The 18,669-nt window shown below is 39.3% G+C and overlaps 1 protein-coding gene across 1 annotated transcript in view; it reads right to left on the bottom strand.

The window, feature by feature from the left end:
• Positions 1 to 2,209: 2,209 nt before the first annotated feature.
• Positions 2,210 to 18,669, bottom strand: part of LOC118339101 (interferon alpha/beta receptor 1b-like) — an 18,065-nt gene continuing 1,605 nt past the window's right edge. The window contains exons 2-8 of the mRNA XM_035676635.1: positions 12,920 to 13,046; positions 10,777 to 10,967; positions 8,626 to 8,786; positions 4,982 to 5,135; positions 4,686 to 4,843; positions 4,291 to 4,463; positions 2,210 to 4,138 (exon numbers count right to left, since the gene is read on the bottom strand). Of these exons, the coding sequence (XP_035532528.1) occupies positions 3,892 to 4,138; positions 4,291 to 4,463; positions 4,686 to 4,843; positions 4,982 to 5,135; positions 8,626 to 8,786; positions 10,777 to 10,967; positions 12,920 to 13,046 (1,211 nt within the window). The 3' untranslated portion in view covers positions 2,210 to 3,891. The remainder of the gene's footprint in view (positions 4,139 to 4,290; positions 4,464 to 4,685; positions 4,844 to 4,981; positions 5,136 to 8,625; positions 8,787 to 10,776; positions 10,968 to 12,919; positions 13,047 to 18,669) is intronic.

Genomic DNA, 18,669 nt, shown 5'->3' with positions numbered 1-18,669 from the left:
TAAACTGACGACCCCTGACTCAGTGACATACTTATAGATGTTTCATCTTATATTCAAAACTGTACAATGAACCCAAACAGTGAACTCAATAACTGCACGAAGTTTGTGTAAAAATCAGTGATTTAGTTGAACTTTGAGCAGATTATGTCCTGTTTAGGGAACTTTTTATACAGTTATCTGTCTGCATTATGTATTTTTAATCATTTTTAACAATCATGAATACTTACAGTACTTACTTACTACTCCTACAAACAGGACAAATAACATGGCTGAAGAGAATCAAACATACACATAGAAAGAACAAATCAGCTCTCCACTAAAATCTGTATTTAGTAGATAATCATTAAACACATTGGTGGCGTGTTACAAAGAGGAACAGACTACTATTGGGGCAACACTGAATGATGAACTACTTTCCAAGTGTAATACACTCTTATAATTTCAACATATATGCAAAGAAGGAAATATGTGCTAAAAAATCTATCTTTTCAAAGTATCATGAACTGTATATTTGATGCAGATCACATCAAGATGAAGTTGTAATATAAAGAGAGCGATCAGATATTTTACCCCCCTCACTGAAGTTCAGTGTACCATGACTCCATCTTCTGGCAGCAGGGACGTTGGATGTGTACTGTGCATACACATAGTGAAAGTGTACTTTGTTTAATAAAGTGTAATTTAAGTATAATATTTTAGGGTTACCTACTGCCTATAGCGGCTTTATTTTGTTTATTGGTTTATTTTTAGGGAAGCAGAGAAGAGAAGCATTTGTGTATTATTAAGGAGGCATTTTTGTTACATTTTTTACTTTACTTTTTATTCCCTTATATTCCGCTTTTATTTTGTATTTTTGGTATTTATTTGTTTTTCTCTCTATATTTTTATACTAAATTACATTATTTTTTTAATGGCTACCACTTTAACCATCCTCATCTTTCATCATCTTTTCCTCTACAATGTTTTTTGTCTTGTTCTTTATTTCTGTCTTTAGTTGTTCTCAGTGCCTGGCTGATTTAAAGAAAACATATCTAACTTTGTTTTACTAGATTAGATTAGATATTACAGCTAATATTGAGCTCAATTTAACCACTTAAAACAATGGTTTACATAATATCCCAGCAGAGGAACAAGCTTACTTTCCTTATTTTAAGAGTAAGACCACTTGTACAACTTTTCAGTTTAAGAGAAAGTCGTCTAGTTCCAGTGTTGGAAATGAAGCAGCTGTTTAGTTTTTCATTGTTTTAATAAAAAAAGAAGAATCTTTCTGGTGCCTTCATGTAAGACAAAGTCACTTATTTTGATCATGCTGTTTAAAGAAATTGTGTCTTATTGTAAGAGGTACAAATTCATTAATTCAGCTCAATAAAGTGACCAAAAAACTTATTTTAATAGTAATAGTAAGTCTATCTTAAATAACTGACTTTTCATTGCTTGTAATAGGAACAACCTGCTTAAATGTTGCCCATTACAGTCTTTCAGTAGGTGTTTTTATGTGTGTGTTGTTGCTGTCTGATGGTTTGGTTTCTTGTTATCTTTGGTATGTATTTATTCTCTCAACACCATTGAGGGCTAGATTTAAAATAAAGGTTGAAGTTTTTAACAGTGTGAAAGATATTTGTATTACAGTGGTTGAGATATTAAGGAGGTTTGCATCTATTTGAAACCGAGCTGGACTCAGTTGACACCAAGACCGGAACAAGTGAGACAAGAAAACAGAAAAATCCCTGAATATGGGTAAACTGACTCTTTAAACCAGGACCAATGTGTCAGTCCTGAGCTCAGCGTGTGTTCAAGAATCCACTCGCAGTAAAAATCACTCATTCGTACACTAGTGTTTGGTATAAGAGAGGATTTATTTCATTTTTATGATTGTTCATTAACATGAGCGCAGTGGATGAGACCACAGACGCACACTGACATCACCACTGCACCAGCACACCGCTTCACAATACATTTATATACAGTTTCAACAGACATGACAACAGACGCTGACAGGCGACATGTTGAGGCAATGCAGAGTGGAAATTCTGCAACAAGGATGACGTCAGACTGGATCAAAGATTTGAGAAATGAAGGTTAAACAACAGGTCTTGAAGAATTATCAGAAACCTTTTAGGCTCTTGGAATACTTCAAGTTTCTGTTCATATTTGTTTTGTTAACATTTATCCCATTAAGTTTTAAATGGGAATCAGTTTCACTTGTCCCTTTTTTATGTATTTTCTTGCTGCCTCAAAATGTCACCCATACATACTAGCTCTGCAGATTCAGGAAAAGGCAATCTGTATTTGTTGTAATAAAGCAGATGGAAGCGATGAAAGTTGTTTAATAAAATCAGCAGAGAGCAGAGACGACCCTCTACCCGCTCTACCTATTCACAAAAGAAGCTTTCTTCTTTCAGCCATTGTTGAATTCACAGAGAAAATGATCTAGATAAGCATGTGAGGTAAAACGTAACAGGAATCATAAGTGTGTAAATTCAACCAAGTTTGAAACATGAAAGATGAATACAGGTGGAAGGAATAAAGCTTTGATTAAAAAAAAAATAGGAAAATGTCTTTGATACAAATAAAATGTGTCATAAGAACAAACTAAATATAATATGGCGCCAAGATTCTATAAGAATCATAAATGGTAGAAACAAAATTGTACTCTAAATGCTCAGATTAAAATCAAAAGCTGCTCTCAGAGAGACACACACACACACACACATTATCATATGCACAGAAGAACTAAACTTTGCTTTCATAATAGTGCCTCCTGGTAGGTTTCATAAAATCATGCTGAATCACTTTGCTGATTGGATGAGAGAAAAACTATACTCATTTCTTTCTCTCGTTTTACACACAGAGACACAACACAGAAATAGTTTCATACGAAGTGCTATTGGATGGATTGTTGGGATATCAACAGATTTCAGGTCAAACCTGTTTAAAGTTTTTCTAATCAACACACAGACGTTTCAGCAAAATGTTAAACACCACGATAATGTTAAAACTCACTATGTCAGTAGGTCTCACCCCTCAATGACAGGCACCGCCTGCAGTGCTGCCGAATCGTCCCGCGTTATCCTGCAGCTGTTTTTATTTTCATTATTTTTTACCACCCCATTTGCATCAATGAGGCTAAATAAAATACAACCATCAGTAAGACACTAGGAACAGTTGAGTCAACACCTCAAATTAAATAAAAACTGAACACAACCATCACAAAGGAGGATTTGCTGCTGCACTGTCCATCGACCAAGTATTTTTTTTTAGGTAGTTCTGCTGATAAATGTTCTTATGTTCACTTTTCTTTTAAGTTGGATTTTATAGAGTTACCTGATGCAATAAAAAGGGTTTTACATCCTGATTGACAGCTCGGTGCATTTCCCCACTTCTCTACAACTAGAACAGTGCTGTTAGAGCAGTCACATCAGTAACTTATCTTTATTTAACATTTCCTGATTAGCACCTTTAAACTTTTTATGTTAACTCATTAAAGCAATAGGACAGTAAAACAGATACTTCAAAGCATTATTAATAAAGACTGCTACTCTCAGCCACATTCAGTCAGTTTAGCACTGACAGAACTTCCTGCATGGCACCAGAAAGTAGGTTACATGAGTGTGTATGTGGGAAAAAAATAAACAGTGCAGTCTTTAGCGTGACCACACCCTTGGAAACACAGTGACACCACAGTGAGTCTGTGTCAATCATCTTGTGTTTTCTAGTAGTCGTTTTTACACTTTCCTCTCCTTGTTTCACAGTGACAGCTGGACAAAAGGCACGCTGCACATTTTCCTCAAACCTCCTCCTCCTCCTCCTCCTCCTCGCCTTCCTCAATATCCTCACTTCATGCTCTTCCCAAACAAACAAATGTCTTTTGGTGTGCGTGCGTGCGTGCCTTCAGACGCACATGTCTACAATGCCCTCGTCAGTGATCAGAGGTTGATTCTTCAGCCCCGGAGTCATGTTCCGCATCTTCACCTGCTCCGAGTCAAAGGGGCCCTGCCAGGAGGTTTCGGCCCCCAACATGGACTGATTGGACTGACCGGACTGATTGCTGTTGGGCTGCCGCAGGCCGGAGCTGCCACCCGTGGAGTAAACTCCTGAGTCTCCGCTGCCACTGCTGCCATGGCGGCTGTGTCTGCCGCTGGGAATGAAGGAAAAAGGTTTATAAATTAACTTTTTGATAAAAAAAAATATATTACACATTAAAATATGTCGTCACTGGCATTCAAATGAGTAACTTCTTATTAAATGCAGGAACACGTGAGCTGATATTGCCTCAGAGGATAAACCCACCTGCTGTCTGGCTGCAGGCCCGATGGGGGCGCCGCCAGGGCCTCAGGGGGCGGGTAGTGGATTTCCAGGACCGGCATTGGACAGATGATCACCTTATCACACAAGTGCTCTGATTCTGAATCGGGGGAGGCGAGCAGGCGAGGGACGTCAGACGCAGGAGAGTCACAAAGATACTGGAGGGAGGAGCAGATTGAGGAAGAGGAGACAGATTGAGATGAGACGTTCTGGTGGAATTTAAACTCAAGTGAGGTCAGTTTAAAGCTTCTCATGCTGAAATGCAAATGATTTGGACAGTCAGCTGCTACATCTGTAGGTCAACTATAGTAGCTTATTTCACTGTATTCACTATATATATATATATATATAAAGTTATAAGTAAAACTGTGGCTTCATACGTCCTTGAGGTGTGGGGGCAGCTGGATGGAGGGATAAAACACCGTCTTGATGGTCTTGTAGATCTTCATGAAGCCAAAGATTGCGAGCAGCACGATGGTGAAGAAGAAAATCAGAGAGCCCAGGAAGGACAGAAAGATCACCCACCATGGAATAACACCTACATTAAAAAAATACACACACATTTATTTACAATATGTCACATTATTCATCTCCTGGAGACGTACTCCAACCTTAACCGCCGACCCAAAATTCTGCAACAGGCAGAATGGAAGTGCGCAGATGTAAAGCGCGTTACCTGCGGTCTGCATGCAGATCGGCGAGGTAAAGCTGCTGCTCTTGTTGAAGAAGTCATAGCGAGACTGGACGCTCACACAGTACGAAGTCCAGGACTTCAGGTCTGGCAAAGTCACAAAGTTGCCACTGGTGATCAACGTCTGGACTCCTGAGGCCTGAAGGACACACGGGACAAACGAGACCTTTTAGGGAGCCAGCACACAACAGACAAACTTTGGATGTATGTCAGGAAGTTAAATATTAAGGGAATTCTTTCAGCAGAGCCGTCATTCAACCGCATCATTACTGCTCGTTATTGAAGAATATTTCATTAATGGAGTTGCTGCACTGATTAATTATTCTTATTTCTACACCGAGACAGTATGCAGCTCATTGTACCAAATTACCCACTTCTATGCATTCAACTTTGTATTTTTCTGACATCACATATATTTAGCTGTCCTCGCTGGGGTGTTCCGACATCTGCTCAGATAACTGCGGTACATTAGCGTGACCACGAATGTGTGGACAGACATTATCTGCACTCCGTCTCTCTGACTGATGGTCGTCTGCTGAGATGAATGCTGTGTGCCTTGAGGTGCATTAACAACAGATCAGGTCGTATTTTAAAGACAAATGTCGGCTATGCAGACGAGGCCCAAGGCACTGAGAGCATGCAAACGGCTTTGATTTTCCCTCGATTCTCATTCAAATACGAGCATATGTCTGTAAAGCCATCAAGCCTGCAATGACCTTAAAGCATACAACTGACAAAGGAAAATGAGGCTGCCTGCAGTTAAACATACACTTCAGTTTTTTTTTGTATTTCTGTTTATCAATTCATCTGTTGGGAGTAAAATTTTCAAAAAAACTTGTGTGTTTGTGTTTGTTTCTGCATGTGTTTCTAAATGTCATTTTTCTGTCTTTTGTCTTTGGCAACTTAACAAGTTGGATATGCGGTTTTAGTGCCAGGACACTGAGGAAATGTCTGTGTTGTGGTCTCTTACCATTACTGGCCTAATTCGAGTATTGCTACATTACCTGCAGTGTCTCAACACTAAGCTGGGGTGGAAGCTTTTCAAGACAAATAGTTATAAAACCCCTCTGGCTAAGACGAATAGATTTAAAAAAAACCCCCATTAAACTACGCTCTATGAAGGAATTAGTACTCTAACACTTGCACATACTTGCACTTTACAGCCAAACTCCTCTAATTCTATATGTAAATGTATATAGTTTGTTTAACGCTATGTGTGTGTTTTTGTGACATTTGCACCTTTGTTGTTCTGTGAAAGCGATGTTAAACATTCATTTCCCATCGCCTTGCGTCAGACAAAGTATTTCTGATTTGATTCATGGCTTTTACCCCCAGAAAACACCAGCCAGCTCTCGGAGAAGCAGAGGTGTAAGCCAGGCCAGATGAACTGAGAAGCTATGAATAACTATTTCAGATTTAAATCATCCTTTTCCACAGATCAATGATGAAATTTTGAAGGTGTCCCGTTTTTATGTGTGTGAAATATACGTCAAAACATCCTTTCTGAGTATCTATATATCTCAATCCCTCTCTGACTCATCCTGTGAATGGGGAAATACTGTATATGTACATTTATAAAATCAAAATGACTATCTGGCTAACCGATCATTAGATTGTGGCTCATAACAGCAAGCAGACTGACACTGTGGGTTAAAGGTGTGTGTCTGAATATCAGTCATAAACAAATAAATGAATCATATTTCCAATGAACGTAATCAAATATGTCTCAAAGTGAGCTCAGGCCCACATATTCTGTTTCACTCATGTCACATTACATTAACCGCTCTCTATATTACTGGGCCTTTCACAACAATAACCACTATTTAGAATAACTCAGGAATAAAGCAAATTAAATGGTTATAAACGTTTTTCAAATGGAGAACTAGAGAGAAATTACAGTCATTTAAAACATGCATCCATTTACATTCATGCTTTCACTCGGTTGATCAAATTAAATTAACATATACTGGACCATTTAAACATGATAAGTTCATGTATAATAAAGAGTATATATTTCGCATTGCACACATTTGTACAGTTTTTATTATTTATTCTGCATCACATTTTCTGTTTTCTACCATGAATATTATTTATTCTATTTTAAGTAGTATTTTTATTGTTTAATGTATAACTCATTTATGTATCTTCATAAAATACCCAGCAGAATAAAAACAAACAAACAAACAACATCACATGAGAGAGTATTGTGTAGTACTATGTATAGATAAAAGGAGGAAATAAGCAGGAGTCTGATAAACTGTATTTTAGAAGTAGGAATCTCTCTGCAGCACATGTGACATTTTACTGTCTGTTTATGATTGCTGGTGTTTTGGGTGTGTTCTGGCCTTCATCCAAATCCTATGACATTTTCATCAGCTCTGCGTCAGCTACAGGTTATTTTAGGACTTTATAATTCACCTACCTTTTCCTTGTCAAACCAGTTTTAATACAAACCTGCTTTATATACATCATTTTAATTCCACAGGGTTTCTGCTAGAACAGTTTCCAATTTAAAACATCTTAAGACCATTATGAATCCAATGGAAGACCTATTGGTATTGGTTACATGCCGGTTTTGCTTTGTAGTTGCTATGACATGATCACTACAAAATGTTCCCAAAAACGCATTTAAAAGCGAGACAGAAAAGGCCAATCACATTTAAGACATTTTAAGGCCTAAAATTCTAATCATTTGGATTATTTAGACTTTTTAAAACCCTGCAGACACTGTTTCAAGGTACATAAAACAAAATTGTGCCTTTATCATCACATCTAAACAGTTTGTATGTATTGATTTTATATTTTGATCAGGATTATTTAATGCATGCTAATTTCCAGAGTCTAGCTATAAATGAGGAGTGAACATTCCAGGAAACAAACAAATATCACAGGAGGAAGTTTCATTTCAAATATTAAAATATTTTTGTTTTACATGAGTGATTGTGATGAAACACAAGATTATTTTGAAAATCAAGCATTTTTTAAAAGAGCATATTCGAATTCAAGCACATTCCTAACCTTAAAGAAGCAAAACTTAAAAAAAAAAGCTTTTTCCAAACTTTCAAGACTCTGTGCAATGTAACCTGTATATTATCACAGCTGGCAGGAAATCAAGGCACCAGACAGGAAGTTGTGCACACTTTATCGCGTGAGATTCAGCCGCCTTGTAGCACAGGCAGGAAACACCTCTGTCTGATGTATAGGACACCAGACAACACCAATGAACCAACAAACACTTTGCTGAACATACGTAACACGAACACAGAAACCAGGTGCTCTGCTAACACGGCTGCTCTGAGTCTATGACTTGATTATGTGGCTGCTGCAGGCTCGGGGGTTTCTCCAGGTGTCTTTAGGGACTGAAGAGAAAATGGGAAGTGTGAACTGTTGGGTTTTTTACCCTGCTGTAACATGTCTGTGAGGATCTTGCTTTTTTTGAACAAAGTTTCTGTGGGAGAGGTAACAAAAGGCTTTCAATACCCACAGCAACAGGGGAATTTATGTGAAATAGAGGTGCTATAAAAAGACACCAAAAGCTGCAGCCTGAGGAAATGTTCGTTTATATTCATATGTCTTCGTTTAAATCGTACGCGTGGGCCTCGTGTTTGTCAGATGGATGACATGCCTACCCGTGTGTGTGCAGTGCCTTCCCAGTAGACGTAGTGGTAGTACAGCTGGGGAATCCTCTCCTTCATGGAGATGTTTTTGCTGGTCAAAGGGTCCTGGATTGAAACATCCAGAGAACTTCCAGCAAGAGTAAGGTTCACTTTGCTTGGAGGGCCCAATGCAGCTAGCAGGAACAAGAGAGAGACAAGATATGAGATCCAGGATATGATGATTTTTTTTAGTTGTGATTAGAAGAATTCCCAAAACACATTTAAAAACAAGACATTTACAGACATTTAAGACATTTTAAGACCCTGCAGACACCTTGATAATATCTTTTCTATCTTCTTACATCAGTTTGATAAATCCCTGAAATTGAAATGAGCGTCACACGTGTCTGTGTGGTATTTTGGTTCCCATTGCAGCTCACACAGGTAGGAGGCTTATTCAAATGAGGCAACGCAAAACCAGTTGTTGGTGGTAAAGTCTCATAATCATGTCTGTTTCTGCAGCAACGTCACTCTGCTGCCTAGTTAGTGACTTTCTCCTCGACTTATATACTTGAAGCAAATGTGTGGCAAGAATAGAATAATGTTAATTCAATTTAAACAATTTGAATAAGAATCTCTCTAACCAGTAGATGCATTTATTTGGGATCAGAAAATGTGATTATAGCAGGAACTTCAGTAAACCAGCCTGCATTGATGTACACGTTAAAGTGTGATTTGATGTGAAGGCAGCAGGACACACTGAAAAAATCTGCCGCCTCTGATTGGAGACGTGCGGCCCCAGAGAACGGTGCCATTCCACGCGGCTATCTACAGTGTTTACGTTGGTTAAAACATGGCAAGCGACGCCACACTGCTACAGAATAACCGCACAGACACACACACACCTCTACACACGTCAGACTGGTTGGTTATAAGGTGATATTCTGCCTGGATTACCGGGGCTCGTTCACATCGTGCCACAACATGAGTTTATTTAAGAAGTACCACACCCTCTGATCTATATTCTACTTCACCTAGCCTCACCTAGCCTCACGAATCATCGCCGCACCTAAATCAAACAACCAGGCAGGTGAGCTTGGAAACGCCCACACAGTCCGTGTTGTGTGTCATTTCCACATACTGTATAGATACGGCCCAAGGCTCTAACACAAATACACAAAAACACAACAATAAGACGTGCCACCCTACACCGGTTGTTTAAGCTTTCATCATTAAAATAGGGTCTGAGGCTACCAGCACTATTACTTTTATGTGATCTCAGTAGGTCACTATGTACGACGAGTATTAGGGCCAGATTAAGAGATTTTTTTTTTTTTTTAATTACGCCATAATATTAGCTCTACGAGAATAAAGTCGTAATATTATGAGAATAAAGTCATAATATTACCAGAATAAAGTCGTAATATAACGAGATCTGTCAGCCTGTTGGCCTCATCCAGCAAAACTGTTTACACGACAAAATGATCAATACTTAGCTGTACGCTGTTGACTGTACAGTACGCTGAGACAAACATGCGGCTGCGGGCTCAGCTCAGGCTGCTGTTTTGGTTGAGCTGCTTCACGTCAGATCTTGATAACTCTATCGAAGCTTTTTTCTCATTAAAACAACTTTTTTTATTGTATTATTATTACATTATTCTCGTAATATTACGACTTTATTTTGGTAATATTATGACTCTTTTTCTCATGACCTAATATTTTGACTTTATTCTCGTAATTTCCGTATTTTTTTCCTCTTAGTCTGGTCCTAATACTCCGTCGTAACTATGTGTGTTGCTGCATACAAGGAAATGATTGTACATTTAGAATCCATTTTGAAAAGCAGGAACAAATTAGTCCAGATTTCTCTACAGCTGTGAGCAGTGTTCTTGGTGAAACTGTGTTCAATCGTGTCAGAGATGTTTACTTCTGTTTTTTTAACAAGATCTTGACAGAACTCTACACTGTGGTTTTCAAAGGTTACCTTTTTCCTAGCATTGTTGCTCAACATCGCTTTGTGGTTGTACGCTCTTTTTTTTCAGTTCCTTCTCTACATTCTCTGTTTTTGATGGTTTGTGGTGCGCCACCTGAGATCTCAACATCTTTGCTGGAAACTTTAAGTATCTGCCTGAACACTGAGAGACACGTTCTGTCTCGCCCTCCCTCCACTTGTCTTCTTCTCACCATTTTTATCCGGACAGAATTCTATGTGCACCCACGCAGAGTGACTCCCGTTCACGTTGGCGCGGACATGAAGCACGTAGATTCCTAGGTAGTTCAGGTTACACTGGGTAAGGTCACATGACCGGTGTGATGTCTTGTCGCATACAACTGACCACTTTGGATCCCTCTTTTTGGAGCTCAGCTTGAACTTCCTGTGATGAAGAGGGGAAAAGAATATGTAAAGCATTGATACATGGTAACTGAAAACACCAAATATATCTTGGAAGTAGATTTATATACACTGGATTGACAACATTAATCATTATTAGCTCTGTGAATTAAGGGTTCATTTCGACCAAACCAGAGTTGGTCATTGTTACTGGAACAGTGGAAAGACTAATAAGGATGGCTTTGGTATGTCTTATTTTGTTTCCGGTGAGTTTGAATCAAAGTGTGTTCCAGGATTATCTGTATGATTAAATTACTGTTTTTGTCCATGGAGTCTGGTGGTGAGCTATAGCAATATTTCAGTTGTTTAAGGTCTATCGCTGTAGGGATCATTTCCACAATGGTGTGACAAGGTGTAATTAGAGTAACAATCTGAGCCCATCAGTGGCAAAAACAAGAACTTTTAGTGGACATACTTTGACTGGAGCATTTGTCCCAGGGATTAGCTAATGTTACATGGCCGCCATAGCAGCTCATTTTGTTGCTTTTTTTGGTCATCTAACTGAATGAAGCTGAATTTATTTCAACCAAACCAAAGTTGGTGATTGTTGTTGGAATACTGGAGTTTATGTGTTTTCTGTCCACTTTGAATGAACCGTGTTGTATGATCTGCGAGGTAAAATCAGTGTTTTTGTCAGTGGAGTGTGGTGGGCCGTAGCGCTCTCTCATTCGTTTTCGTCTGATAGTCGCCGCCTATTAGAAACTGGGAATGCAATCTCATTGATACCTCTTCAGTCTGAAACATTGCACAAGACAGAGACACATTAGTTCATCAGACCTCAACAGGCTCTGACATTTACATTCCAATAAAAATAAAATGTAATCCACGCTGAAGTTTGCCAGTACGTCCTTTGGACACGCTCAGCATCCAAGTATGAGGAACTGTTGGACGCAAGTCAACTTTTATCTCGGTTTGCCAGTAAAGACTTTCCTCATTTCCTGCAGTTGGGTTTGAATTACATTTTCAGTGGCCACAAACTGCACCCACAGTTCTCCTGGAGTACAGCTGGGACCCTCAATGCATTAACTTGGACCACAAGAGCAGTTTTATTTTTCACTACACAGAGCTGGACTGAGCTGACCATACATAATTAAAGAAAAACAACATTAAGAGTGTACAGCTACAGACCTGTCTCTGTGAGGCAGTGGTGCTCATTGCAAAGACAATTTAATTGTAAGATGGATTAAAGCGGAGATCATTAGCAGACGTGGTGAAGTCAATTGGACACCTGGACAAAGGGTGTTAACTTATATTTAAAAGGTTTACTGAGTAAGCATTCAGAGATGTGTATGGGAGCTTTACACTTCTTTTTGTAAGGGCCGTGGCGTGCAGGAAGAAAATGTTTTATGATCTGTCGGAAACATTATCATAGGTGCTGGCCAGAGTGCCTGCACAACCTGTTTTGTTTTTTTGATTGATAGTCTTATCAGTTCTTTTTTGTTACTAACAAAAACGTTAAAAACGTACAAAAATATATTATTTTAAAAAAGAATAACAGGATTATAATTTTATATTTTAAATATAACAGCAGTATACAAGTATATGAACTCAATAACATCTTACTGGAAACCGCATAAACAGACTTTTACTGAACAAATAATTCTCTTATGACTGATCCATCTGCAGCTGGAGCTCTCTTCATACACGAATGTCTGTACCAGATTCCAGTCCATCCAAAAGCCGTTGAAACATTACACCCTGGACTGAAGTGGTGGGCCGACCTCCTCTGAACCACACTGCTAATGCTGCAGTTACCTCAGCGTTTATTCAGAATGAAGATACAGGAGAATATGTTCATCTAGAGCTTTACAGGTAAATCACTTCACCCCATATTTAAGCTGGAGCTCGTCACAGCCAACGTGCTGCTCTGTCTCAGTGTGACTAGTCTCTCTCCCTCGTGTATGATGAATGTATGTATGTGTGAGTGAGACTTACGCCACGTATTCTGTGGTGAAGGTGACGGCGTGACCCCCGGCGCTCTGGTCCCAGTCCCAGCTCAGTGTGTAATTGGTGTTTAATGTCACCATGGTCACATTCTGTGGAGCTGCCACCTCTGCTCCGACTGAAACAAACAAGGGGGAAAAACCACATGACAACACAGTCTATGCTAACTGCAGCAGACGCCGTCAAAATCATTAAAACCCCTACAGGGACCTTTTGTGTTGATTCTGACGGCCCCTGTGGACAAAAGCGAAAGTGTTTCTACCGCCTCGTTTCATTGATGTCGAGGGGAGTCTGACCCAGAGGCAGGCATTAAGAAGAACTAGGTGGAAACAGCCAATCTTCTCGCTAATGGTGTTTATGTAGGTTTCAGACTGTTTCATAATTGGTTAACATACACCTACAATAAATACTATTTATTATTTATTATAATATAATAATATAGAATACAGGATATAACAAATATTAGGCTGCTATTTACAATTATTCAGTATTATATAAAGGGTTCTGCTGATCATCACTGAATCCAAATGTGCTACATTTTTTAACCTCACCTGTTCACAATTCACCTGTACAGCAGACATGTTCTTCTTCCTGTGGCATTTAAAGGCCAACTAGAGTATCTGTGGGTATGTCAGGTCTGGAAAAACTGCATCTTCAGTACCTTCGGTTTACAAAATTTTGGTATCAACTTGGTACTGAAGTATCGGTTCTTGTGACATCACTAATATCGACTACTTCTGGTATCGTGACATCCCCATTATGGCACAGAGCTTGAGGATATATCAGGCTTTGGATACACACACATACATTCATTGTTGGTGTGCGTTTGCACATGACCCAGGCTGGCATCCACAGGTATCCTTTAACAAGTTTGTATGTTAAAAGTTGTTACATTTGCGACCAGAGGAGGAGCACAACATGCCAACACAGCATCTGTGTCAAAGTGAAACTTCATAACAAGAACTGTTGGGAAAAACCAGACAATGTTGGAAGTGAGAGTGTAAAAATGGACCCGACAGCATGAGAAAAAAAACAACGTGTGTTCCTAAAATGTGTGTGGACGTCTTTCCTTTCCATCCCCCTATTTAGCAAACTATATTTAATTTATTTAACAAACTACTTATAAAGGGCATTTTAAATATAATTGTTAATAGTATTTGTTAGCAATTACAAATTCTCCTATGAAGACATATTATATATTAGTACTATTACTTTCTTTTGATCCATTTATAGAGCAGCCTCTACCTATTATAGTGTGTTATAAACTATTTATTTAATGTTTGTATACTGCTTACAAATGTGCAATAAATGCAGTTTCAAAGCAATAAAAAAATAATGATTACATATTCATGAGTATCTCGATGTTACTGGGGTTTTTAGAGAAGAAAAAGAAGAAACACTGCGTGTGATATCCATCCTTTGATGCTCAGGATCTAATGAGTGCACTCAATTCCCCAAAAGAAACTGATACAAACAGAAAGAATCCATAAAACACACACATTAATATTAATGATGTCAATATGAAAACCAAAAGGAGAACGACATAGAGTGGGAAATGTGTTCATAAGGATCTTGTGTAATATCGGATGAGACTTGCGCAAAAGAACCAGACTGGAAAAGTCAAATCTGCGGCAAACAACAATGTGACCTAAAGAAAGAGGAACCAAAAAAAACTAATTTAGGATGCTCACACCTGTGTACAGAGAATAAATCTGTACTGAGGGAACATCATAGACTCTACTCAGTAACACCTGTAGGTTAAAAACAACTATAGAACTAAACTATAGACCAAAGGCGTTGCGATCTCCTGCATGACGGACTCGGTACTCGGCACAAAAACAGGAAATGCCTGAAGGAGAAATACAGGGACTTTTAGGTGGTTAGGCTCAGTGTTTCCTGTGTGGGGTATGTGTGTGTCTCGGCACGTTAGGTCCCCTGTGGAGTTGGCAGGATTCTGGCTGAAGAGGTTACACAATGTTTCCTCACTGACTCAGTTCCTCTCATTCCTTTTCATGTGAAATTACTTTTTTTTTTTCTCTCTACCAACTTGTTAGCTACAAGAGAAATTCACATCCCATTCCATAGTAGATCAAACCCTAAAGGGTTTCTCCATGTTGGTTTCTCCTCGGGCTTTACGTGACTCAACAACAAGGACTGAAACAAAAGGAGTGAACTTTGGACTGAATAAACACACCAGAACATGTTTGTTGTGAACGGCTGTGAGTTGTATGACTCATTTATATCGCAGTCCAAACTATTCCTATTCCTACGTTTTGAGGCCTACAACAGAGGCCACATGCATGAAACGCTGTTGATTCATGACTAACTGTGTGTAGCCACAAGGACAAAGATATGCAGACAAATTCTTTTTGGCAAATTTATAAAGCTGCACGTACTCCTGATTTTATTTTTTAAAACTCTCCGTCACCCTGCAAGCCAACACATGCACACGCCTCATTTCCACTTCAGGTAATAAAAACTGTGGAAACGCCCTTAAATAACCGCTCAGATACCGATACTTGTACCCACCCCACCTGTGGTCATTATTAAACATCAGCAGGACGATGATTGATTAATCTCTAGAGCTCATATTGACAGAGCTGTTTACAAAGTGCTTCACGATGAAGATCATTAACAAGGAAATAATTGCTCCAATGTAAATAAAATGAACAACACTCACATAATTTAAAATCAGTCTTCTAAATGTGCCTTTGAGTGACATTTTACCACACACACACTTCTATAAATACCAGTTTATGTGTGGGAAATGGCGCATGCATGGTTGTTTAAACATCTGGCCCCTGAAGTCCAGGGAGAGTTTCAAGCGAACATTGATAAAGATCCTTTATTAAAGAATTCTGATCAATATATGTACAGATCAGGACTCTGTATGTAGCAAACTATACCCTTACAACACTATTTCTCAATGGCCTCAAACATTTCTGTACTGCAGTGTTAAAGATACTAATTGCTATACAGGAAAAAAGCGACAGGAAAGGGTGGAAACACTTCAAACCACTGGAAACCCAGCCAACTTTCTTTATACACTGATGGAGTCTGAGAAGTTTGCAAATGGTGGCGGCATTAAAAAGTAATGAAGACGAAAGGTACGTTCCAACTTCAGCTGTAGGCACCAGCCCAGAGGTAAAGCCCTGCACATACACATCTCATAGCACTGAGTCATTGGATTACTGGTTTTCAAGGAGTGGCACACCATTATGAGTGAAACTGCAATAATGATTCACCCAGTAAAACGTAACCCCAGTCAAAAGGAAAATGAAACAGTGACTCCACAAATACATCGGGTGATGAAGGGAAAGAAGCTGCGTCTGATTTCAAAGACATTTACTGAATCAGGGTAATCTCACTGAGATCTTTCAGAAGAGAGAGTACATGTGTACAATCAACAAACAGTGTACTGAAACATAACCTAGACCCTGATTATAAAACCACTGCGCCCTTTCCAACATTTTGTTTTGGAAAAAGACGACAAGCGTTTCCCAGTAGTGCAGCGGGGAATGTTTCCCTGAGACAGCATTAATCCAAACAGAAGAGGGCCCTCATGCTGGAGTCTTGTGGAAGTGAAACATGAAATAAACCCATTAAAGCACACACGTCTATCAGTCACATTCTCACTGTCTGGCTCTTGGAGAGGTCAGTTATTTCTATGTTAGCATTTCTCTGAGCTCATAATCATCTGTGACAGCAGTAATCGTCAGCTGTTTGACCAGATGATTTGTTTCTACAGTAAAGATGTCAGGAGACGCATTGGACTTCACCCCCCAATCTATTTCCTCCGTGGCCACAAGGCCTGTTACGAAAGCCTTCAGAAACACTTTTATGGCTGGCTAACTCTAATACACTCATTGTAAATGGACTTTTACTCTTGTTAGCTTAGCAACAATGAGATAACAAACAATCCCATAATGCAACACGCCCTGTAGAAACCTGTGTTCGGTGGTACTCCCTCCATTCAGACAGTATCTGCTGCTAAAGAAAGAACTGTTGTCTTTGACTCAGGCGTTGTTTAATGCATGTGACAATACATTCCTTTCCACATAGATACCCATAGAAACAGACTGTAACCATAATGTGTCTCAACCCATCTGGTGTCAAACATTGTATAGAAGAACCATAAAAGCAGTATATTCTCCAGTCTGCATGCGTGAGTCTATTCAATATTCCTTATTTTTGTATCAGACTGCAAGAGATTAAAAAAAAAGAAAGAATGGCTCAATTCTGCCAACTCCCTACTGCTGCTTTTAACACACACACACACACACACACACACACACACACACACAGATTATATCACTCCTACTTCGTTTTAACTCCAAGGTCAGTAAGAGTTTGGCCAGATAAAACACTGGGGGGGAAAAGGAGAAAAGAAGCATTGAAGCAGTGATGACTTTACCTCCGTACACTGAGTGCTGGGTGAGGAGGTGAATCAGCTCCAAAACATTAGTTTTTGAAAATACAACTTCTCATTTTTGAAAATAAAGAAGTCAGACAGGAAGGCTCTTCCCAAACCAAACCCGCTTCTTAGTTTACGGACTTTTATCCTGCAGTCCACTGAACAACCTTTCATTCAAACATCGTTCTCCATTCCTCAGAAAATTCAAGGTCCGACGTCAGTAATCTGTCGATCGGTAGAAATGAGGAACAAACTCCTCGCAGGCGGGCCGGGGCTATTCTCAGACGACCGCAGCGTCTGATGGAGGCAAAAAATTCACCAGCACACCAGAGTTCTTTAGAAGTACGGGCCCGTCAGATGATACCCACATGACACATGTTTGAGGCGTGAACCAGCGTTAACAGACACCTGCTGTCAAATGTTCACATGTTTAACGTCACAGCCGCAGCTCAGGTGTCAATGTCGTGCTGCCTTCTGGGTAAGGGCTGCACGCTATGGTACGCATACTGCTCTGCTCAGTATTTTGACAGATACTGCGATTGCGATATGATTCGCGTTTAGTAGGAAGTATCATTTTTGCGTCACAATTTTAATTTCGTTCTTCAAATTGGGACGTTGTCTTTTATGTGGAAAACCAGATTCGTAGGTCAGGGGATCTCTGCTACAGTACGGGTTAGTCACATTTTACCCATATTGCACTTATGCTGCCACTTTTGACAGCTGCAGTTCTACCTGAAGCCACACACATGGTGGTATGCACGAGCTTCTGGATTGTTCTTACTGTCAGCAAAATCTCTTAACCTGTTGATCCGTCTCCCAGGACTTTCCCACTTTCCCAACCCTGTTCAACATCTACTCCACAATGTGTCACCCAGAGACTCCTTGTCAAGGGAGTTTTGATGGGGAAAATACAGAATATCACCAGACGTATCTGCTCTCAAACAGCCCCTTTATATGTGGATTTGTTAATATTGCGATTAATAGGGCAGCCCTAACTCTGGGTATTTCAGGAGCTTATCTGGGTGCAACAGATTCTAGAGAAACGATGCTGTTACTACACTGTTCACTAATTACACTGCAGCTTCAATCAGGCGAGTAACACCACTGGGATTAGGGTCATTTCTGAGGACTTTAAATCTTTAGATTACTTATACAGCCCACATATTACAGTTGTTTTAACTTTTTAACTACTTTACTCCTCATACTGCCAGAATATTATATATAAATAGATATAATTAATCTATCTATCTATCTCTCTCTCTATCTATCTATATCTATCTATCTATCTATCTATCTATCTATCTATCTATCTATCTATATCTATCTA

The sequence above is a fragment of the Morone saxatilis genome, unplaced genomic scaffold, assembly GCF_004916995.1.
Source record: "Morone saxatilis isolate NCDOM2014 unplaced genomic scaffold, NCSU_SB_2.0 Contig5, whole genome shotgun sequence".
NCBI lineage: Eukaryota > Metazoa > Chordata > Actinopteri > Moronidae > Morone > Morone saxatilis.
The sequence above is the reverse complement of the archived record's forward strand: the minus strand, read 5'-3'. Positions and strand labels throughout refer to the sequence as shown.